The following is a 24,581-nucleotide window of genomic DNA, read 5'->3' as shown; positions in this document are numbered from 1 at the left end:
GGCTACCTTTTTTAAAAAATAAGTATTTCAGAGTTTATTTCCAAAGGGCTATTGTTCTCCAAAGGCATTATCTTTATAATTTTTCCATTGCTACACATTCAAAACCTTTTAGAACTCCTTGGTTTCATTTAAAAGCCAATGAAAACATCTAGCCCTTTTAATAAATACTTTAAAATTTTCCTACATTTAAAAAAAAGCATCAGTGATTGTCAAGCTATTTTAACCATTTGGGGAACTCTAAAGGGGGAAAAGAAGTGAGCAAGGGTCCGAATCTTGGTGTCAGAGGCAGGACATCAAGAATGACTCCCTCAAGGAATGAACTGCTTGGGCTTTTGAAGAATGAGTGGGAACCCACTGGGTACCTGCAGGAAGAGACCAGGCAGAAGATGTGCTGGGCAGAAGGAACCCCACGGGCAAAATCACGAAGGCATGGTGCCCGTGGGAACTGTAAATAGCTCATTCATGTGAGAGCAAGGGTGACAGAGACGGTGGGGAAGGTTTTAATGGGTGGAAGTTTGGGTGCTAGTTAGAATTTAAGTGAAAAGGAACAACCAGGCCAGACCTGACACGCCCTGCCATGACTCCCAGTATTCCTCATTCAGACTAGTGTGTTGTGACAGTCTTTGCCACCATATAGTACATGCTTTTATCGCCTCACCTGTCATTCTCTGTTGTTATTATTTATTTATAGTACTTTCATGTTCTTTTCTCTCTCTCCCTCTTTTTTTTAATGCCAAGGGCTAGGCCTATTGTCTGAAGCCAAGCAGATACATATTTGAAGAATGAATTACAAGTTTCTCTTAACAGGTTTTCACTCTGAGGTCATAGAAATGCCTTCCACGTTCTCCTGTAACAGATGGCATAATCCTGTTTGTCATCTAGGATAATTACTGCAGTTCCTCCAGAAAACCTTCTGGCTTGCTCCTCACCCTGAACCCATCCAAAGCAGATGCAAATCTTTTGAGTTTGTGTTAAAGTGTATATTAGCACCATCTAGTGGTGATTTTTGAGACCTAATCAAATTGAAAGTTTGATAGAATTTCAAATAAGATGTGCTTCTAATGTTTTGCAAATTGTTGAAGCATTATATTTAATATTGTATTTTTCTGAGTCTCTTCTGTTTATCATCAAGATAATAGTTATGCATGATTTATAATAGTCATTGATTGTGTGTAGGAATTTTAATTGCATTTTATAAACATGATGCCTAGAGGTTTTGATAAACATTTATTTGCTAAAATAGAATTTTAAAGAAGAATGATCTATTACTGGCTCTAGTAATTAGTGAGAAATAAAGTATATTATTGAACAAACCTGGAATCTTAGAACAACATTCTAACTCATATTATTTGTTGTGTCTCCTAGTCATGGGGTCCCAGAATCATGAGCTGACTTTCCTAATGTCGTTTTGCTATTTGCTATTTTCTGCTATTTTTTCCTCATTGAGAAGTTTTTAAAGACTAAAGAATCTTGTCATTTTAATTAATTTCCTTAGAGATATCTGGTGGGCATATACTACAGATTTGCAGGTTAAGCCAGAAATACTTGAGTGATAAATCTTACCTTTTGTTATTTTTGTAGGTCTTTTTTAAAATACTTTTTTAGTTGTAGGTAGACACAGTGTCTTCATTTTATTTTTACATGGTGCTGAGGATCAAACCCAGTGCCTTCCACGTAAGAGGCAAACACTCTACCACTAAGCTACAGCCCCAGCCCATTTTTTTGTAGATCTTTAAACATGAGTTGTGTAGACATTTTTCTGGTGACTTGGAGTTCATTGACAACTGAGGCAAGCAATCAGACTGTGGTCATGCCTCAGGTGTACTAATGGCTCTGATTTCAGTAGCAATGTTAATAAATTAAAAGCCTGGGCTGGGGTTGTGGCTCAGAGATAGAACGCCCGCCTAGCATGTGCAAGGCACTGGGTTTAATCCTCATAAAGGTATTGTGTCCAACTACAACTAAACATATATATAGATATAAAATGCAATTAAAATTCCTACAACTAAATATATATATGTATATATATATTTATACATATATATGTATATATAAAAACTTTTACTAAAAATGCCCTTCATGAATAACATATCAGAATTCTAAAGACTAATTGCCTTTTTAAAAAAATTTTTTTAGTTGTAGATGGACAAAACACCTTTATTTCATTTACTTATATTTATGTGATGCTGAGAATTGAACCCAGTGCCTCACGCCTGCTAGGCAAGCGCTCTACCACTGAGCCTAGGCCAGCCCCAAGATTAATTGCCTTTAAAAAAAAAAATGGGCTGGGGATGTGGCTCAAGCGGTAGCGCACTTGCCTGGCATGCGTGCGGCCCGGGTTCGATCCTCAGCACCACATACAAACAAAAATGTTGTGTCCACGGAAAACTAAATAAATAAATAAATATTTTTTTTAAAAAAGTACTTACTCAATGCTAGAAGGATAGAGGAGTGTAATTATTGCCATTTTACAGATGGAAAAGCTGAAACACAGGGAGGTTAATTAGTTTTCACAAGACCTCACTGCTGTTAAGTTTGTAATATGAACCTTCAGACTAAGATGAAAAGACTCCAAAATCAATGCTTTCAACCACCTTATAAAATTTCTAACAGCAAGGAGGATGAATAGTAAAACCCCAACTGAAAAATGCACAGAAAACCTCAAAGTACTTAATAACTTTTATTTAAATACTAAGTACTTGATAAAAATCTTGGTTCTTACTTACTATTGACATTATCTGCATGTTTGTTTCTACTCCTAATTATAGCCAACAACCTTCATTCTAGTTTAAAGGAAATTCAAAGATCTTACATTTTGGTCCCCAAAGCTTAGTTATTTCCCTGCCCTGTTGGCCACCAGCCGGGTGCTGAGAGGCGTGCTGTCTGGGGAGCAGCCCAGAGCCTCTCTGGGGGCTCTTCTCCACCAGCTCTGGGATGTGATGATATACAACTGCCCCTCCACATTCACAGAAGCAACCGACTCTGGATCAAAAATATCTGGGGAAGAAAACTGTGCCTATACTGAACATGTACAGATTTTCCCTCTTATTATTCCCTAGACGACATAGTATTACAACTATTTACATGGCATTTACATCATATTAGATATTACAAATAGCCAAGAGATGAGTTAAAGTGTGGGTTCTACACAAATACTATGGAATTTTATATAAGGGACTTGAGCATCCACAAATTCTGGTATCTTCTGGGGTTACTGGAGCCAGTGTCCCTGGATACTGAAGGACAAACACGTGTGTCCACCTGTGCCTCTGTCCAGCAGGCGGAGTGTGGTGACAAACACTTGTGTAGAAACAGCCAAGCTCTGGTTCACATGTGTGTGGGGGTGTGGATTGTGAGGTAAATAGCAGATATCTATAGGTTTTCTAAGTTTTATGTTCAAGTGTTTTCTTCATGCAAATTCATGTGTCTATATTTACAATTGCAGTCATGGGGTTTTCACTCTTTTCCTTTGTTGTATGTCCTCCTCCCACCCAACCACGTCACCTTCCTCATCAGATCCCTTTATCCGTACACCCTACTGTGTGCATCCAAGGATGAATGAAGCAACATATTCTTCCATATTTTCCCATGCTCATATACTCATCAAATATATTCACGTACACATATGCATACAAAATCGTATATGGATAGCTTTTCAACCTTTGTATTTGGGGGGGGAGGGGGAGTTGCAATATGTGTATTTTACTTTTAAAATACACGTATCTTTCAACCAGCTGTCCCATTCCTTAGACTGTTTCCCACAGAAATAAAAGCCCTGATTGGTAAGATTATGTGTCCACAGTAATTTCTGCAGTACTGTTCATAGTTTCCGGAGGAAAGGAGAATCATTGACTAGATTGTGATTTACCTACACCATGGGATTTTAGGCTGTCACTAAAAAAAATAAATTTTATTTATACCAGACAGAAGTGTCTCTTCTACCATGCTGGTATGGATTTTACTGTTTTTATTCCTTTCCTGACATTTTAGCAAGGTTTCAAGTAAGAGAAGAAATATATTTGTGCTTGGACAGGCCTCTTTGTAATTGAAAATGTAGCTGAGTGGTTCAACATTATTTCTTTTTCTCCTGGAACTCTGAGATTTTCTTCTACTGATTTTACTTTTTTCTTCTTGGCCATCTATATTTTGGAAACAGTAAATCTTTGGCCTCCAACAAGTTAAATTCTTCTTTCTTGCTGATTTTTAATCCTTACTGGTCTTTTCTTTTGGTGGCATCGGAAGGAAATAGCCTCAAACATGGTCTCTAAAAGCAAACTCAGAATCAATGGCACATCAGTTCAGAAGTTGTTGCTGGGGTCTTTGAACTTGACTAGAAATAAGAGACACTCAGGAAAGAAGTAGCATTTCTACATAATCATAGCTATGTCTTCCTTTGTTTTGCTCCCGTACAGATTTGAGAAGGGGCGCATCTATACGTTCATTGGCGAAGTTGTTGTTTCTGTGAATCCTTACAAGTCTCTGAACATCTATGGGAGGGACACAATTGAGCACTATCGAGGCCGCGAGCTCTACGAGAGACCCCCTCATCTTTTTGCTATTGCTGATGCTGCTTACAAAGCTATGAAGAGGCGATCAAAAGACACCTGTATTGTGATATCAGGTATTTGAAGGGGTCCCTGGTACATCCAAGGTCAAGATGTATTTATTTGGTACACAAGGATCCACATAATTGCTGAGAGTGTACGTGTGTGTGTGTATGTATGTGTGTCTGTTCACGCACGCATACATACACATACACACACACACACATATACACGGTACTGAGAGTCAAACCCAGGGCTTTGTATGTGCCAGGCAAGCACCCTACCACTGAGCTACATCCTCAGCCCCAGTGAAATAATCTTTTAAGGCAAAAACCTAAGCAATTTTATCGGGGGGGGGGAGTAATGACCATTAAATACCAAGTTATTTATGTCGTTTCTGATCATCTGCTAGTCCTGGTTCTAGAAGCTGAGGTGGGGAGGATCACTTGAGCCTAGGAGTTTAAGGTCAGCCAGGGCAATGGAGACCCATCTCAAAGAAAAAAAATTATGTGATACTTCCAGTGGGTTTGCAGACTGACCCAGCATGGAATATGCTCCCTCCTATCCCCAGCACATGTAAGTACCAGATAAAAGTAACCAAAACATTTTAAATAGTAACAGAATGAAACCAAGAAAATTAAATACTGAGATTCCAAACAGAAGCATAAAGTCAAAGTCAGATTGCTGCTTTGGAGCTGGTGTGGTGGCACATGCAGAGGCCCAGGGGCAAAAATAGGCCTTTGGAGCTCCCCCATTGAGGAGGGACCTGGGCTACTGCCCCACATGCAGGAACTGGAGCTGAGTACCTAAGTACCTCAGGCCCTTCAAGGCATCTTGTGTAGTGAAATGAGAACCAGGAGATATCTCTTGGCTAGTCCAAGTTAGCCTCTCTCCACCTCTGGGAATTTCTGTTAGTGCTAATAAGACCTCACATTTGTGAGGTTTATTAGTGGTTTTATGCTTTTAAAAACACTCTTATGATCATTATTTTGTTTTGATTGTCAAAAATAAGATAGAACTTCCAAATTGATCCCTTCCTTCCACCACCAATTATCCTGAGTGTCATGCTTTTTCTGTGATACCTTGTTTCTGGAGTTTGGTAGGGTTTTTCTTCACTACATTTACTCCTAATTTTTTTTTTTTAAGAAAGTAAGTCTCACTATGTTGCCAAGCTAGCCTCAAACTTCTGAGCTCAGGCAATCTTCCCTGAGTAGCAGGACTATGGGCATGCGCCATGACACCCAGCTCTAACTTTAGTTTTAAAAAAGAATTATATTCCTAATCAACTCAGTGAGACCCTATCGCTAAATAAAATATTTTAAAAGGGTTGGGGATGTGGTTCAGTGTTAAGCACCCCTGTGTTCAATCCAAAATAAATAAATATATAAATGAACACCCTATATTTATCCCCTTTAAGTTAAATGAAATTCCATCATTGAAAATACATTACACAAATTTAGCTCTGGCCACTCTTTGAATCATAACCTTGCTTCATTTCTGCTAGTTTTAGAAGTCATTGTCTAAAATTAAGACTCAAAATAAGACTTAGTGTAAAGAATGGTTTACCATAATTTACCCTTGATCTTCAGTCTATTCATTATTTTACTTCTATAATAGTTCCCCTCCCCCAACATATTCATATCTCTTAGAGCCAATACAGGGCAAGATAACTTGGAAAATGGAAGGACTCTCTGCAGCAAGAGGGATCTTAAGTGAATAACATCAAAATTTAAAATTATTCTATTGAAAACTAGTTTAATCTTGGTTTAAATTAAGATGTTAAGTCTTGCATAATTCTTTCCTCCAGGGGAAAGTGGAGCTGGTAAAACAGAAGCCAGTAAGTACATCATGCAGTACATTGCGGCCATCACCAACCCCAGTCAGAGAGCAGAGGTGGAAAGGTAAGGCCTGACGGACAGCCAGGGGGTAATGCGGGAGCCCCATCCTCTTTACAGATTGGCAGGGCCTAAACGGGCAGGTGTCAAACCTTTTTTTGATAATTAAACTGCTTTGATTCTCATATTGCATATCATCTCTCTCTAATTCTATTTATGTTACTCTATTTCTAGATTTATTTTTAGTAGAAAAATACTATTCTAGTAAATATTTTATATATAAATATATATTTTTTCTTTTTTTATTACTCTGAAACAGTTGAGAGTATAACTGCTGCCTTACATGCAGTCAACAGAGCTGTTATAATGTACTCTAGTATATTATAAAGTACTCTGTACTTTATTGTCCAAACTGTCGCAAGTTCCTTGTTCCTTGTTTGTTTTATTTTTAAACTGTGTTCTGAGTGAAGCTGGTCTGGAAGGCCTATCTGTGCCTTCCCATCATTGCTGCAGCCAGAACCTGCCCATGTTGGAAGTTCTAAGTAAGGTTCACCCCTGAGAGGGGCTGATGCTGAGCCACGCTACTGCTCACGCTGCGATGAGCAATACAGCTGGTCTGCACAGCTGACATACGGTGTTTGTTCAGCAAACATTCGAGGAATGAATGGATGGGCTTTTAAAAGGTGTGATTATGAAGCAAAATTACTTGACTTTCTTATGTGGTGCAGCATTTTGGAAGAGAAAAAGAATCTTTTCCTAATGGGCAGCAGCCTTAAAGGAGGTTGTTAATTTCCTGAAGTCACATCCCCCGTCTAGGTGTCACAGTCGTCATTTTTCTGATGAGGAAGACAAGGAACTGGGCTGACATGAAAAGGAAAATATAGACTCAGTGGCCCTACATGGGTTAGCGCTTAATTGTGCCATATCCCACTTCTGACTCTGACTTTGTAGTCTAACAAAGATGAGGATTTGATCAAGGTTTCCTCATTTCCTTAGGAGCTCAGGAGAATAACTAGCTGAGAATGAAATTAATCTTATTTCTTGGAGTAGAGTAAGGCATGTAAACACTTACTAGTCTTTCACAAGCATATCTTACCATAGTTTTATAGTTTCCTTTTTGAGCAAGAAGTTTCCACACACATTTTAAAAGTTTACTTTAATTTATGAGGTGATAAGGCCCAAGGGTCACTTGTGGTATTCGTGGGAAGAACAATGGATGTGTTCCATTGGGCTGTTTCAGAGGCTGCTTTTCTGCAGGTATGCCTGTATGAGAGGGATTTTGTCAGAGAAGTAAAAACAAGACATAAGGACTAGCATGAAGTTAAAATATATCCATTGGGAAAGACTACTCTATAAAAAGTTAGTATTGAGTGAAAAATGCATTCCACGACTGATACAAAGGAGAGATTTCACACAGCTTCAAACAAAATAATGAACAATTTCTAAATTAGTAAAGATCAAATTTATTGGGTATAACTAAGTACAATAAAATGTCACTATTTGGGGCTGCGGTTGTAGCTCAGTGGTAGAGCGCTTGCCTAGTATGTGTGAGGCACTGGGTTCAATTCTCAGCACCATGTATAAATAAATTAATTAAAGGTTGATCAACAACTAAAAAAAATGTCTTTTAAATGTCACTAATCTAGTGGCTTGATAAGCAAATACTTTTAATTTTTTTTCCTCTACTGTATCATCTATTCTTTTTCTTTTCAGAACATACTTTCTAAAATTTTTTCCTTACAGAAATAAAACATACTCTTTTTAAAAAAAAATTATTGAACTAAGTTGAAGGTAAAAGTTCCCTGAAATCTCCCCTTGTCTATCCTATCAACCTCTTGCCTAGATCACATAGTGGCATGTGCTCTTCCCTCCAGATCTATAGAGGTTTACTAACACATGTTTGTGTGCACAGACATTCCCTGGTTGTGCGTGCATACATAGACACTCAGGTCCTGCAATACATATTATTTTTCAGTTTGATTTCACATCCATTAGTACATTTCTGGATACCTTTCTGAATCAGTATAATGTTGATGTACTTCTTTATTTTTTAACATCTATGTAGCATTTCATTATATTGGGAAACAAAAATGTATTTTATCTGCCCCCTTAGTGCACATTTAAGTTGTTTTTGTTTTCTTAATTTGCAAACAGTGCTACAATCTATAAATATTTGCATATTTACAATAAATATGTGAATGTTTTAGCAAAGTCCAATTTTTTAAAAGTCCTAGTCTCTGCAACTTTTTATAATGACTTTCACTTATCTGTGTTAAAGAGTGAAGAATATGCTGCTTAAGTCCAACTGTGTTTTGGAAGCTTTTGGAAATGCCAAAACCAACCGTAATGACAACTCAAGCAGGTTTGGAAAATACATGGATATCAACTTTGATTTCAAAGGAGACCCTATTGGTGGGCATATCAACAACTACTTATTGGAGAAGGTAAAGTGTGCTAATTTCTGAGGATAATGTTTATAAATGCTAGTTTTTTTTAAATACTTGATTCTATTAATAGAATTTAACTTTTTAGCTTTAAAGTAGCTTTTAATCCTTTTCTCCCTCCTCAAGTTAGCTTTGTGTGATAAGATTCTCCTTTTGTGTTTTCTTATTAGCACTTGTAATACCAAGTTGGAAAAATTTATGGATTTGGTAGATACAGATTTTGGGAGAAGGGCCATATGTGAGGGGATTGAAAGAGAGTGAACACAAACTTCTGGGTCAGATTTAACCAAAAACCAACTAGGACTCGTCAGTTCTAGTCTTTATCCATCACCCTCTTCCATCCATGTTCTTTTTAATTAATTTGAAATTTCCTTTTCTTCTTAGTTTCTGTTTGTTCACTGCTTTGTAGTATCATATATGTACTCTGCTATCTTACATCATAATTATAAAGCATACTGTATTTGGTCAGTGAAAACTTAGAATATGTTTTATCTGCCTAAGCAAATGTTAGGCCCAATTTTTAGGAGATTCCAATTAAAACTTTCCTCTTGGGACTGGCAGAACAGTCATGTCCTAACTAATCTTGATCATCTCTGGGTCTGACTGCAGGAGCACATGCATCCCCAAGATTCACTGTTAAGCTTGTACTTAATAGAGCTGAGTCTCCACCTTAAGTTGTGCTCTGACCTAAGAGGACATGCCTTCTCAGTTAAGGATTTCCCGTCCCATTTACTCTGTAGCTTCTTTTAGGGCAGTATAATGCAGCATAATCTTTATTTTTGTTATATTGAGGTCAGAGTGTTAAGGAAATGAGTGTTTTATCAGAGCCTGTTAAAAAAGGACGGGAAATGCCAAGTGTTATCAGTCTTCTTTTTACAAAATATTTCATGGCTTTACGCACATGTTTAATCAAAAGAATCCCTTCAGACTGGACGAACACACATTTTGAGCCCTATCCTAACAGCAGTCTTTCTGGAACCATCTAAGGCAGGAGTCCCTAGGGACTGATCTTGCGCAACTGGTTTTATTACAGGATATACAGCCTTGCTCTTTAAAATGCCAGCAGACCCTGGGGAAGGGAATGTTGAGAATAGTCCTCCCTAAGCATTCCTTTCTATTCTCCCCACTTCCAATCTCCAACCCTCACAAAATACTATCTTTAGGCTCCGGGTTTAAAAGAAAAAGCAAAATAGCTTCATTGCTCAGAAAGTTTTAGGAACCTCTGTTTTAAGAATTATTTAAAAAAAAATGCCTGAGAAACAGGGAAGATCTAGTCTTAGGTGAGAACTATTCCTTGTCCTAGGACATTGAAATGCACTGGAGACACAAGATTCCTTAAGAAAGTGGCTTCCATTTTATTTTATGGGCACATTTTGAGTTTAACCATTTGAATGTGTTTTTCCTTAGTCTCGAGTGATTGTGCAGCAGCCAGGAGAAAGAAGCTTTCACTCTTTCTATCAGGTTAGTGATCTCCTGTTGGGCAGAGAATTGATCATTTACCCAGCTGCTCCAGAAATTGTTTTTTTGTATTGGACTCTCCACTGTCCCATCCCTCTCTTGTGCCCATTGGCCCACACACATTACAGATGTGTACACATGTGCACACACCTTACTCCACATGCTTCATAAGAGATTTAATTAGCATGACCATTTGTGAGGGCTGGAAGGTGGTTACCAATCAGATGAACTAGATTGAGCATCACCTGCATCTCTTTGCAGTGCAGAGAGTGGTGTAATGACCATGAAAGTTTTTGGTATGGTCAATTCTCAATATGCTAAATTAATTTGGCTTTATTTTTATTTGAAGCTCTTGTTTCTATATTTTCGAGTTCCAGAGATGGAAATGCAAATTCAGTTTATTTTGCTTTTATAAAGAGAGTCTAAAGCAATATGATTTATTTTAAAAAAAATAACCAGGCTTTATAAATTCAAGGGAGAATTGTCTTTATCCCATCAAAGCTTAGGGGAAACAAAACTGAACAATTCTTTTGGGAATACTGTTAGAGTCTAGACCAGAATCTTTTAACTGTCCCTTGTGCTATGGAATCTGCATTAAGAAACCAAGTTTGATGCATCATTATAATTTTTTAAAGCCCAAAGTGATCTAAACCAAGGCTAATAAATAGTGATCAAATTAAGCAATATTAATTTAGATTTTTAAGAAGTAAAGCTCTGAATCAATTGAGATTGCTTTCCATGCATAAGCTGTCTGTGCAGGTGATTGAAGGACCACTGTGCAGTCAAGCACAGTGTCCCATAGGGTCTGGTAACTGCTGTGGTAGACAACCCTCACTCACTCATGCAAGTTCTGGGGTGTTTGCATAAAAACTCAGTTTTCAAAGTCTGATAGTTATCCCTTTTAAGTAAACCAAAGCATACAGTTCAACAGAGAATTTAAACACAATGCCTCACCAAAGGCATGTTCTCTATAAAAGGGCTGTTGATTTTGTATCAGTTCTTGTTGACAATTGGCTGTGTCTTGAGTGAACTGTTTTTCTACCACATGCAGAAAAGTTGTTAATTTCAAGCACTCAAAACTTTTTCCCAGTGTTTTCCCCCTTGAATGAAGGTGCTAAAATGTGTCTTCATCCAACACTGAGTCGTTACCCCTTCCCTGCAGAAGGTAACAGGTGAAGAAAAGCAGTCTGCTCGCGGGTGTGCCTCCACACTGAGCACCTGCGATGCCTCTTCGCTCTGCGGCAGTGTTGACTTTCTCCAGATTCAGAGGCACAGCTCTATCCCTCTGTAATGAGGATGCTAAACAAGTGACCCCCTCAGGGCCAGGGTGATGTTTTCCAGATAATCCTACTCAAACCTTTTGTCCTGTATCATATGACATTCTGCTTAACTTATGACACTGAAGCTATTTACCCTCAAGTAAAAAGAAGCAAAAAGCCCAAACAACTTTTAAAAACTCTTCAAAGCCAAAATCCCCCAGATTGACATAAATGTAGGGTATTTGATATATTTGCCTCCATATATATCTTACCAATTTATTTCTAATGAAATGTTTTTCAGCTACTCCAAGGAGGGTCAGAGCAGATACTGCGCTCTCTACACCTGCAGAAATCCCTTTCATCCTACAACTATATCCATGTTGGAGCTCAGTTAAAGGTGGGAATTTCTTCTTCAAGGTTGTTCACATACAGAATCAGACAATCCGAAGGAACATTAGCTATTCATCTGACTGAGGCTGCTGCCTCTAGGCAAATGCACATTTCTTCTAATTCTCTTCTATTTTTTAAACTCTCAGACACAGAGACACACTACATTATAGTCAACAACTCTGTTAAATAATCCATCCCTATATTTTGTCACCATCTAGCAGAAAAGAAGGTTCTTTCTGTGTTCAATGTTTTTAATCCTATTCCAATATTTTGCTACTATAAAGATATTAGTAGAACAAGGAAGTCTGCCTTCTAAGATTTCATATGATTTGGCCAAAGGCAAGTTAGTAAAACAAAACAAAATTAAAAAGAACTCTGATTCTCCAATCACTGTTTTTTCCCCCAGATACTGATTTCCATGTATCCTAGAAATAGTTTTTTGGCCCATGGGGCATTTCTGTGTATTCAGCTTTCAAAATTAATCCATTTTCCCCTCCCTTTGCGTGCAAACACTCACATACACATGTGCACGTACATTTTTGCTCTTTTATTTCTAATTAACTTTGTGCTAGTCGTTTTACAACTATTGGTGATAATACAGCAGTTTGTTGGTGGTAGGTTATAAGCAATAATTACATTATTCTGTTTTGCAGGAGGAAAAGTAAATAAATGCATTAAATAAAGATCTGGAGGACATAGATCATTTTTTAACTGTTTATTCAGGAAGGGTGATATTATGGATATTTGTGTTCTACTCTTCAACATTTTAAACTTTAATGAAAGATGCATTGCTTTTCTCATTGGATGAAAAATAAACTTAAAAAAGGATCTAAGCTGTAGAATATATGTCTTTAATTTTTTTTTATTATTTACCTTCAGCTAATTATACTTTCACTACTGGTTTAGCTCCATTTTTATCACTAGGCATAAAAATAAATAATACGTTTTTGCAATTAATTTTCCATTATTGGACATTTAGATAACACCAACTTTTCACAGAGCAGAAATATTTGGCTGAAATTTAATTGAAAATAGAACAATAGAGGGCAACACTCCACCTTTCTGAGAATCATCAGAGGTACTTGAATATGTAGAGAGGATTATAAAATCAACACTTAGAAAGCCAGTGGCGGAAACATTCTTTTTCAGTAAGATTGTCTTATTAACCAAATTACTTTTGGCCCAAGTAGAGCCCCCACAAGAAAGAAAGTATTAAGTTAATATTTAGACCTTTTTCTAAGTTAAATTCAGCTTACATTCCCTTTTATTGATAAGTGTTCTGTATCTACTTTCCCTCCCCCACCCCCGATTCCCCTCTAACAAAAACAACTGAGTCACCAACAATAAAAAATTAAAAAAAAAAAAAAACAACTGAGTCAAAACCTAAAATAAAGTTGGACCAAAAGGAAGCAAAAATATGCTTAAATCTTACCATCCAGACATAATAATAATTGATCAGGGTTTGTGTGCATGCTTAGAAATGAAATCACACAAGAAGTCCTGATTAAGTAAACTTGTTTTTATTATATTACAGTGTAATCCTTATTGTTTTCCTATGTAGACAAATATAAATTAATGTTAATTTAAACTAGAAATATTGCTTTACATATTTTTAACTAGTCTTAAGATGTAGAACTCATTACACAATTAAGATACCATGGGTTGCTTACTTATCTTACAAGACAAGAAGCCTCCAGACAGGGCACTTCCAGAAATGGTTGTTGCCTCCACATATTGTTAGGAACCCAGGTGGTTTTGTTTGTTTGTTTGTTTGTTTATTTGTTTGTCTTACTAACTTACAGCTTTGCTCTACTCAGGGGACTATCTTGTCCTCTTAGTCTGGTTTTCCTCATAGTCTCAAAATTCTAGGAGTCAGAGGCAAAAGAAATATTCCTGGCATTATATCCCTTTATAAACTGGGATAATTCTCCCTGGAACACTCACTTCACGCACATATCTATCTGTCTCTATTCATTCTCTTTTTTCCTCTCTCCCTCTCTCCCTCCCTCGCTTCTTATTGATCAAAAATAGCATCACATGCCTGTGGCTAACCAGGTGATTGGCAGGGGAAGCAAGAGCCCCATAATTAGTTTAGACCAGTGGAGATGTACCCATGAGGTGAGGTGCAGGCCAGTTGTGTGCTTGGAGAGGAGTAAACAAATGTTCTGTTAGTAAGAAACAAGTCGGGTGGAAGGGGTGTTGGGGAAACAGTAAGCAGTTCCCCACACTTTTAGAACTTTTCTCCAGTTGCTTTGCAATTTCAACATTGTTGTGGTTTACAATAATAGTATTATCTGATATTTGTGTGTCTTTATGTGCTATTAACTAGGGAGGTACCTTATACAAATTCTCATTTCATTTTCACATTAATACTAAAATAAATATACTATGTCCATTTTAACCATGACAAAAATTGAGACTCAGTGAGGTTAATTATCTTTCCTAAGGTTATAAAAAAAAATTAGTAGGTGCAACCTCTTGCTTGATTATCTCCTGGATACCAGAGGAGCATGTGTTCCTCAGCAGAGAGGTCCCCTCATCAGGTGAGCATCATGCTGGGTCTCTGTGTCCAGGCAAGAGCAGCAACTCACAAGAAAAGGATAAGTCTATAATGGCTGCTTTGGGAAAAGTTGTAACATAGGCAGTTAACCATTGCTTTATTATGAAGTTCTGTTGAATTCACAACCTGAATTCATAGCCATGGCTCCTTAAGGGCAGGTGATTCATCCTCGAACTCCCCTGAGCATTTAGAAGATCTGACTTATTTCCAAGTGAGCGAAAAAGTGAAGCAGTCCCAGTCTATTTCACAGCTTGCCGAGTGAGACAGGCTGCTTTGCTCTTGGGGGCCTGCTTTCCTCATCTGGGAAATAAAAAGACTGATTATGCAAGAGAGGGAGATAAACTATGCAGCAAAGAGCCACAGATGATAATAGCCAATCATATATTTTGAAAGTTCCCACATTCAGCATTTCCATTTGTGATCTTGCATTCCATGCCTTGGCCCTCACAGATCAGGAGTGCTAATCAGTACGTCTGATCCCAACTCAGGACTGAAGCTTCCAGAAAAGTGCACAGTGCTTTTATTAGGTAGATGGCTATCACACCCAAGTGGGCTTGTAAATGTGCTGAATGATGTTCCCATCCCTGAAATACTTTTATTATCTGGATACTCATCATCTCGAGTGATTTACTACAAAGACATCAAGACCATGGCTAAACTTGAACTTAGTTTCAAAATTGTTAGATTTTAATGCTAATGTGAAATGTCTTGACTTAAGCTTTCCATTTTCATTTCTAGTCCTCTATCAATGATGCTGCAGAATTCAAAGTTGTAGCTGATGCCATGAAAGTAATTGGCTTCAAACCCGAGGAGATTCAAACAGTATATAAAATTCTGGCTACTATTCTTCACTTGGTGAGTGGGAGTGTGTACTTGGAGTGGGGTTCACCTCTCAGAATGTTTTGGCTCCCTGTGGAGACAGGATACTCTTTAAGAAAATTTTGTTTTTTTTCTCTGTGGATTTCAAAAACAATTTATTTAAAGAAAACTTGGCTCACATTTTGAAGAAATTAATCGGTGGTTCTCACTATTGTTTTATAATATTATGAGGGATTTTCCAAACCACTGTGGGTTTTGAAACTATGACTTCAGTTCATTGTCTCATTGGTATTGTCAAGCCTTGAACTAGTTAATTTTGAGGAGAAAAAACTCCAACAATAATGTGACTACTAATAGTGTAAATTTCTAATAGCGTTTGAAACATAAGATCGTGGATGATCAGTACTGGATTTCAGTCATCTCATTTTATAGGGGTGGTACGGCCTCAAAGGGGCAGCCAGCTCCTCACAGGGTCAAAAGCACAAGCCACTGCCACACACCTGTGGTCCAGGGGTTTTCCACTATAGCTCCCCAAACCCAGGAGAAGTGAAGAACCACGTGCTGGGTTTCTTTCACTATCCCTAATATGATTGGAAGTGTTGGAAACTTTATGAACATGCAACCTTACACTACATGAAGGATGACACAGATACAAATCTGGAACAAAAATTACCTTTCTCTTCTTTTTTTTGTGCCATGTGATTTTATTGTTTTTTAATATTATTTTAAATATTATTTTAAATATTATTTTAATAATATTTTGTTATTTTTAATATTATTTTAAAATTATTTTTATTTTCATTTTTAACATTATTTTTCTAAGAAACTTCATCTCATATTTCTTAATGCAAACCAATAAGAAAATGTCATTTAACAAACAGATCCAATATATGTTTTTTGCATGCATATCTAAGTCACATATGCTTGCTTGATCAAACTTTGTTTTTTTTCTCTCTCTTTTTTTTAATTAGTTGTTCAAAACATTACAAAGCTCTTGACATATCACCTTTCTCTTCAGTATAGCAAGACTTAACTCTGAGTCAGAAGTACATGGAATTAAAAAAAAAGAAAGAAAGAAAGGCCTTGCCATTTGGTGACTATGAGGTCCCTAGCTCCTAATATACTTTTACAATTATAATTGATAGTATTAAAGCTTAAAACCTAAAGAAACAGAACGAGGAGAAGGAGGAGGAAGAATCCATATGAAAAATGTTACAAGGCATTATAAGCAATAAATAAATATTCCTGTCTAGGAAGACTGCAGTATCTTACGAGTTAGTTTCTGAATAGAATCCAATGGCCCTTCTCAGAATCCAGACAGGAACCTTATTTTGTTCTTAACTTGATTTCATGATCGTAGAGTTTACCTGGACCAATAAACCTGTAAGAAGACCAAATAAAATGTATTAAAGAAGAATAGAGAGTAGGAGAAGGAAGGAAAGAAGACAAAATGAATTCTGTCAAAGTTAAAGTGATAGTAAATGCTATAATGTGTTAAAACTTGTTATAAAAATTTAACACCAGATCAACAAGTTAATCAACAGATCAGTTGATATGCTAGACACTTGGTTGTTGGTTATATTTATTGTTTATTTAATGAGTGGAACATAAATATATTCAAACACTTGAGCAAACTTTATACACACACACACACACACACACACACTCACACACATTTCAAGTCAGGAGAGAAAAACTAGACAACCCAAGAAATGGTGTTGGGGCACTAACCATCTGAAAAAGTAAAGTTAGAGTCTTACCTTACAATACATGCCAAAATAAATTCCCAGTAGATTGAAAGTTTAAATGAAAGAAAATAGAGTATTAGAAGAAAATATTAAGTATTCATAAACTCTTTGGAAAGGAATGGTCTAAGTATGGACACCAAAGAAAGAAAAACTCTTGGCAAAAGACTCATAAATTTGACTGCATAAAAATATAGGACTGCTATAAAAAAATAAGCTGAAAACAAAAAGTTGTACAAGTTTCTGGAGAAGAGGGAGAAAACAGACAAAGTGCTGGGCTTTTCATTTTCATTTCTAGTCCTCTATCCTTGATGTTGCAGAATTCAGAGTAGCAGCCAATATCATGGATGTAACGGGTTCAAAACCCAGAAGATTCAAACAGAATCACACCCATCTTGGGAAGATGGGTGCAAACAAGGACACTTGAATTGTATTTTAAATTGGCAAATATATCCCTGACATAATATTTTAGAACCTCACTGGAAATGAGGTTCTAAAATATTATTATTCTTCTTTTCATTTCCGATATAGGGAAATTTAAAATTTGTAGTGGACGGTGACACACCTCTCATCGAGAACACCAAGGTTGTGTCTATCATAGCAGAATTGCTCTCTACTAAGACAGACATGGTTGAGAAAGCCCTTCTCTACAGGACAGTGGCCACAGGCCGTGACATCATCGACAAGCAGCACACAGAACAAGAAGCTTGCTACGGCCGAGATGCTTTTGCCAAGGTGAGGTTTCACCAAGACGCTGTAGACCCGGGGGGATCGCAGCTGCAGCATGAGTGAAATCCAGCAAGGATGTATTCAGACACCTCTTGACAGCAGGCAAAGGCTTTTAGAAACCATGATAAGACTTTCTGACCATCGTAGTCTCAATGAACCCCTGTGTCTGTGAGCATCACACCAGAAAAGCAAAATCATACCAACCATGGGAATGAGGGAACCAAGAATAGAGCCTTATGGGAGACCAATAATTCAAAAGGAGATCAAAAGGCAGAGTGGAGGGATGGGTAAGGGGAGGCAGTGCAGAATGAATTATTTAAAAATCATGTTATGTGAGGGCTGGGGATACAGCTCAGTTGGTAGAGTGCTTGCCTCACATATACAAGGTCCTGAGTTCAATCCCCAGAACAAAAAAAAAAAAAATGTGTACATATAAATACACCACAGGGGACTTTACCTTTATGCATAGATAGAAAGAACCAATGGAATATAATATAAATAAATAGATAAGCCAAAGGAAGTCTAGTAGAGAAAGGAGAATAAGAAAGGGGAGGAAGGGCAGGAGGGAAATGGGGGATCATGAACCAAAATTGAATTCCATGTGTGTATGAGTTTGTTGAGATGAACCCAACTACTATGTATAACTATAAAGTTCTGATTAAAACAATAAAAATAAATTTTAAAAAAGAAAGAAAGGCTATGCCTTGGCAAGGTCTGCTCCAGCCAGCCCCTCCCACCTCATCGATTACTGTCTTGCAGCCACCTTTCCTCATTCCAGCACCACAGCCTTCTCCTGGGCCTCCCAGGTGATCTTTATCCCCTTCTGCTTCCAGCCTCAGGGCCTCTGAACACGCTATTTCCCCAGCATGCCTTGCTTTTCTCTCTCCTTATCCTTCTGACCTCTGCTCACACATCACTTTCTCAGAGACGCCTTCCCTGGCCTTCCTGAATACCAGATAGATCAAATTCCCTTCCAATGCCAAGTACTGCTCCTAAGTATGGTATGATGGGAGAGAGAGTGAGCGCGCGTGTGTGTGTGTGTGTGTGTGTGTGTGTGTGTGTGTGTGTGAGACAGAGAGACAGAGAGAGTAATTGCCCTTCACCCTACTCCCTAAGCTCCAAGGAGACTGAGACCATTTCTGTTTGCTTAGTCCTATGGCTTCAAAAAACTACATCATGAGTAGTCAGCAAATTAATCATTTATTGAATCAATGATTAATTTCTAAGTGCCTGGTGCCACTTATTTATGGCTCCAAGTAGGATAGGAACAGTTTGGGGAGGTGAAAACATCAAGAGTCCCCACAGGATCTGAGTTTGAGGTGTCTGTGAGATATCTCAGGGTCATTGTCAGGCAGAGTCAAGCACATGAGTCCAGAGCTCAGAGACTCTCCAGGGTCTGGGTGGAGGTAACCATTTGGGAGTCAGATCATATCAGTGGTATTTAGTACTGGGTGAGATAACTCAGAGGGCACTAGAGGGAGAAGAGGGCCAAGAAAAACTCCAGCTTTTAGAGGTTAGATGAGGAGCAAACCCTCTCAGAGGTCACCTAGAAGGTCAGCCAATGAAACAGGAAGAAAATCAAGGAAGGGTGTTATCACAAATCCCAGACAGGAGAATATTTTAAAAAATGGAGTGGGCACCTAGGTTGAGTGACATAGAGAATCTCAGATGTCCACACAGAAGTCTGCACAGAGGTGCTCTGGGTCCTTGATGAGCTATGTTAGTGGAGGAGCAGGACATCAGTGAAGACCCCAGTGTATTGGAAAGAACAGGAGAAGTGAAGTCGGGGGAAGAGTGGCTGACTGGGGGTACATCAGAAACATGTCCAGCATGTCAGACTGAGGATGTGTGCTGCATGTGACACCTTTCTCCAGGTGTGTCTTTGGAGTATGTATATCCTTGTACAATAGATGTGTATTTGACCTGTGTGTGTGTGTGTCATGCTGGGGGTGAATCAGGGCTTCATGCATGCTGGGCAAGCCTCCACCACTGAGCCACACCCTCAGCATGGACTTGATTCTCAAGGAATTTCAAACATTGGCCTTTTGTCTCAGATCCTTATTGAGCCTTATAAATCAGTATTTATATAGTTTTTAGAATTCACAGAACTTTAGCGGAGAATAGATATTGAAGTATAGATATTAACTCGTTTGTTCCCAGCTTCTCATAATTGATGAAATTGACACCAACTATGATGTTAATTGATAAAGAGTGACTTACACAAGGGGGCAGGCCCATCACTGGCACAGTGGGACGCAGGAACATGCCTGGGGAACATCGCTGGAAAACATCCAATGGCTAATCGATCACCTTTTGAAAATCCAGATCACTCACTTTATTTTGGCAAACATCATGTAGTTTATTTGGTAACATATGATCTACATGTTTTATTGTTCTGCTTAGTCTAATAACAGCTATGTTAAACAGTAAGGAGAAGGTGGATAGGAAATCACAAATCCAGAAGACTCACCCCCAAATGGGCAAAAAAATTTACAATGTTATCTTCTTCCCAGGCAATATATGAGCGCCTTTTTTGTTGGATCGTTACTCGCATTAATGATATCATTGAGGTCAAGAACTATGACACCACAATTCATGGGAAAAACACTGTTATTGGTGTGTTGGATATCTATGGCTTTGAAATCTTTGACAACAACAGGTGAGCTGCAGGAGGTGCTTAAAACCCTATTGCTAATCCCAGTGGCTTGGGAGGATCATGAATTCAAAGCCAGCCTCAGCAACTAAATGAGACCCTGTCTGTAAATGATAATATATAAAGGGCTGGGGATGTGGCTCAGTGGTTAAGTGTCCCTGGGTTCAATTCCTAAGCACAAAAAGGGCAGTGGGAACCCCAACCCTATTGCTTATTTTTTATTTATGTAAACTTAATTTACTCTTTTGCATGTAGCTTTGAACAGTTCTGCATCAATTACTGCAATGAGAAACTGCAGCAGCTATTTATCCAGCTGGTTCTGAAGCAGGAACAAGAGGAGTATCAGCGGGAGGGCATCCCGTGGAAGCATGTGAGTGACACGGGAAATGCCTTCGTGTGTCTCGCCTGTTATCAGTGACATTCAATCTTATCATTTTAGGTATTTCCTGATCCTCTTGGGTACTTGAAACGGCCAAACTTAGCTTCCCCTTTGGAATATGTAAATCCAGTTCATTTTTAGGGTTGTCAACAGTGCCAAGAACACACTGACTGACAATCGGTGAATCACCACGTGGCCCATCCCACACAGACTTCCTGACTCTGTGTCTGTTAAGAGTTCATCGTCCCTTAGATGTTACTTTAAGTTGCCTGAAGTTTGCTTCTAAATCTAATTTTTTCTCCTTCCTTCTTTTCCTGCTTTACTTTGTAAACTGTGTGACGTTTTACTGTCTCCGGTTGATGATGTTCATACGCTCCAAAACCTGCCCAGGGGGACACCTGTATTAACTTTCATCTCCATTTACTTTTCCTGTTATCACCTCTCTTCTCACGGTCCTCTGTGAACTAGTATCATTGTCAGAGGCACACTAAACTGGTAAGATACGCCAGAGAGTGTGACTGTCCAGGATACAAACCCAGAGGTGGCTGCCCATAAAAGCATGTCTTGCTTGGCTTTCTGGTTGCCTTCAGTCAAACCTTCTGCTCATGATAAAAATGAAATTCATAATTTTTCTTATAAATTTGTATTTTAAAACACTTTTAGGAATAGACTTGAAATATTCTGAGTTTTTGTAACTTTCTGAGTTGATAAATTTGCCATGCCATAAAAAATAAAGTCAGGGTTGGGGATTTAGCTCAGTGGCAGAGCACTTGCCCAGCACATGCAAGGTCCTGAGTTCAATCCTTGGCCCTGGAAATGAAAAGAAAAAAATAATACTAAAGTCAATATTTACTTTTATATCAACATAATAGCAGTAAAAAGCTATTTGAAATGCTATATTTAAATTACTTTTATATTCCTTCCTACATTCCTATTTTCCATATCTTCTCATTCAGGAGAAAAAAGAGACATTGGTATAATAAATAGCTTTCCTGCCTCAGATTAAATCTTTTGTCTTCCATCATATGTTAAATATTAGAACACCATAAAAAATTCATTGAAGGACATTAGCACAAATTTTATCTATTTACAAATATACCAGAGTTATCAGTTACTTTATGAAAGAGCTACCTATAGTTTGATTTAAATAGTGAACACTCGTGACATATTTAATATGTAATTCAATTAAGTTAAGTGAAGCTTTCCAAGAATGTATTGGATGTATTATAGTACAAAGTATAATTGAAGCTTAAATTTTTAAAGCAATTTTTATCCTAAAACTTGTCATTCAGACTTGATTCCAAGGTACAGGTCAAATATATCCTTTCACAATCAGAGTATCAAGTTCCAAGGGCATAGTTGATAAAGGCAAAGTAACATGCAGTAAGTTATTCCAAACATCTGAAAAAGATCAATAGCCCTAAAAAGGGGGAAAAAAAATCTTAGCTAAATAAGCCAAAGAAATGTATATTCAGGAGAGAGCAGTAGGCTGTAACCCCAAGTTGACAGCTACTGAGCAGTGTCCATTCCCCAGAAAATTAGAATCTCTATTCTAGGTATTTCTTTAAAACCTCAATCTTCTAGGCATAGTAGCACTTTCTCTAAAAATTTAAAAATAAAAAGAGCGTCATGGTGTAATAAGCACCGCATCTCCACCACCCAGCCTGGTTGTCAGCAATTGCCTCTCATACCATCTGGGCCTACCCATCTGCCCCCAGGTTATTTTGAAGCAAATCCCAGGTACCCTGTTATTTCATCTATGAAAATTTCAGTGCTTTTATCTTAAACACCTTCAAAAACCATAACCATAGTACTATTATTATCACATTCCAAAAATTAGCAAAAATTCCTTGATGATCATCAGATGTATAATTAGTGTGCACATTTCACATTTGCTCAATGGCCTTTCAGTTGTTGTTCTACAGTTTGTTTGAATATGGATCCACTGAGGGTTTTGCATTATGATAGCTCTTTCACACACACAGATTTCTCCTCCCTCCCTCTGCCTCTCCCTCTCTCCCCTTCTCTCCCCGCCCTCCCCCTTTGCAGTCCTTTGTGGAAGAGAGCTTGTGTTCTGCGGTGTTTCCCACAGTCTGGATCTTGCTAATCCCATTCCTGAGGTGCCATTTAATATGTCTCTGTTCTTTGTGTGTCTTGTATAGTGGTGGTTAGATCTAAGCCTTGACTGGACTCAAGATCAGTTTTTTCCACATTCTGATTTGTGGACTGTGTGTGAACTTCTGTCAGGAGGTTCATAAACGCCTGGTTATCTTTCTGATTCATCCACTTTTAAGATCTTTTGACAATGTAGTTTACAAGTCATTTTAAATATTGAGAACTTAACACTCAAGTGAACTCTCATAGCCCATTTAAAATGTAATTCAATCCAATTAAGTTTATATGGAGTTTTCTAAGAATGTATCTGTTGTATAATACACAATATAACTGAAGCTTAAGGGATTTGATAGCAAATTTAAACAAAATTTGCTACTCAGATATGATTCAGAGGTAACTGATCAAAGTTATCCTTCCTAACAATCAGAGTATCAAATCCCACAGGCATACTTGTTAACACTGTAGTATTTGGAATGGAGACCAGAGCCCATACCCCTAAGCTATCCCATCACTTCTCTCCTGGCTCTTGCATCCCTGAAAAAACAAAAACAAAAATAAAAACTCCTGGAAATGCCAGGCTACTGGGAGGAACTGGTTTGAAAACCATTACTTTAAACAATATGTGAAGCAGAATTAAATTTACAAACTAAGAGTTTCTAGAACTTTCTAGAATCTTCAGTAAAGACCAAGCACTTTGGGGTAATACAATTTGAATTTTAAGGTAATTCTTTTGTTTCAAGACAAAACAGTCTTTCATTCTAAAGTTTAAGGTGTCAGCTATTAATTAATATAGAATTCTTTTTAGTATTTTTAGAATATTTTTTCCAAAGATGGAAATAATTTTTTCATCGTGACAATCAAAAATGTCTCCTGACATTGCCAAATGTCCCTTGAGAGGCAAAATCACCCCCAGTTGAGACTTGGACAAACCATAAAAAGTATAAAAAGAGGGAAAAAGCCACCTAGATTGTAGGCTTTCAGTCCATGGGATACAGAAGACAATATGCAAGCTGAATTTGGAGCTGAAAGCCACAAATAACCAGTTAAAAGTCCTTGAATTTTTAAAGCATGGGACAGGGGTACTTGAGACATGTTAGTGTTTCCTTACAGGTATATAGACCTGGTAGAAGGTAATACAGACAGGTTAGGTATACCTCCTGCACAAGATGGGACACATCTACACGTAAGATTCAAATGTCTGCTAATGAGCTGTCCCTCTGGGACACGTGGCTTGCCTGAGTTAGGCCTGTGTGTGCTCTCTGTGTGTGGTGGTCGGTGCGCTGCAGGCCATCAGGACAGTTGTAAGAGAGGAATTTTGTCCAAAGCTTGTATATATTGAAGTAGCTAAAAAGGCAGAAGTTTTTATAACTTAATTCAGCTCATAGAAATAAACAAAAAGTGTATTCTCATCTTTTATAGATATGTACATCTCAAAATTAATTTTGTATATTCAGAAAAAAATGTCAAAATTCTGTTAGACTCATATTCTTTTTAACTTTTCAGAATCTGAAGGAAAAGGTCTTTGGCTTTTAGTCTTAAGGTCATATAACTAAAAGTGCAAGTTCTGTGTAATACTTTATCTTCATGATGGAGTAGTATGTCAAATAAAACTTGAAGGTTATTTGTTAGGGAAAGCTGGGTCTTGTGGTTA

At 37.8% G+C, this 24,581-nt stretch overlaps 1 protein-coding gene across 1 annotated transcript in view; it reads left to right on the top strand.

Annotated features, from left to right (window-relative positions):
- Myo1d (myosin ID) overlaps positions 1 to 24,581 on the top strand; it is a 239,800-nt gene that overhangs the window by 79,696 nt on the left and 135,523 nt on the right. Inside the window, exons 2-10 of the mRNA XM_046423133.2 lie at positions 4,413 to 4,621; positions 6,352 to 6,445; positions 8,658 to 8,823; positions 10,231 to 10,284; positions 11,842 to 11,937; positions 15,229 to 15,345; positions 17,586 to 17,789; positions 20,297 to 20,442; positions 20,692 to 20,806. Coding sequence (XP_046279089.2) covers positions 4,413 to 4,621; positions 6,352 to 6,445; positions 8,658 to 8,823; positions 10,231 to 10,284; positions 11,842 to 11,937; positions 15,229 to 15,345; positions 17,586 to 17,789; positions 20,297 to 20,442; positions 20,692 to 20,806 — 1,201 coding nt within the window. The remainder of the gene's footprint in view (positions 1 to 4,412; positions 4,622 to 6,351; positions 6,446 to 8,657; positions 8,824 to 10,230; positions 10,285 to 11,841; positions 11,938 to 15,228; positions 15,346 to 17,585; positions 17,790 to 20,296; positions 20,443 to 20,691; positions 20,807 to 24,581) is intronic.

This window comes from Marmota monax, unplaced genomic scaffold (assembly GCF_021218885.2).
Source record: "Marmota monax isolate L192 unplaced genomic scaffold, Marmota_monax_Labrador192_F-V1.1 WCK01_AAM20220418_F8-fsc00549, whole genome shotgun sequence".
In the NCBI taxonomy this organism is placed as follows: domain Eukaryota; kingdom Metazoa; phylum Chordata; class Mammalia; order Rodentia; family Sciuridae; genus Marmota; species Marmota monax.
The sequence above is the reverse complement of the archived record's forward strand: the minus strand, read 5'-3'. Positions and strand labels throughout refer to the sequence as shown.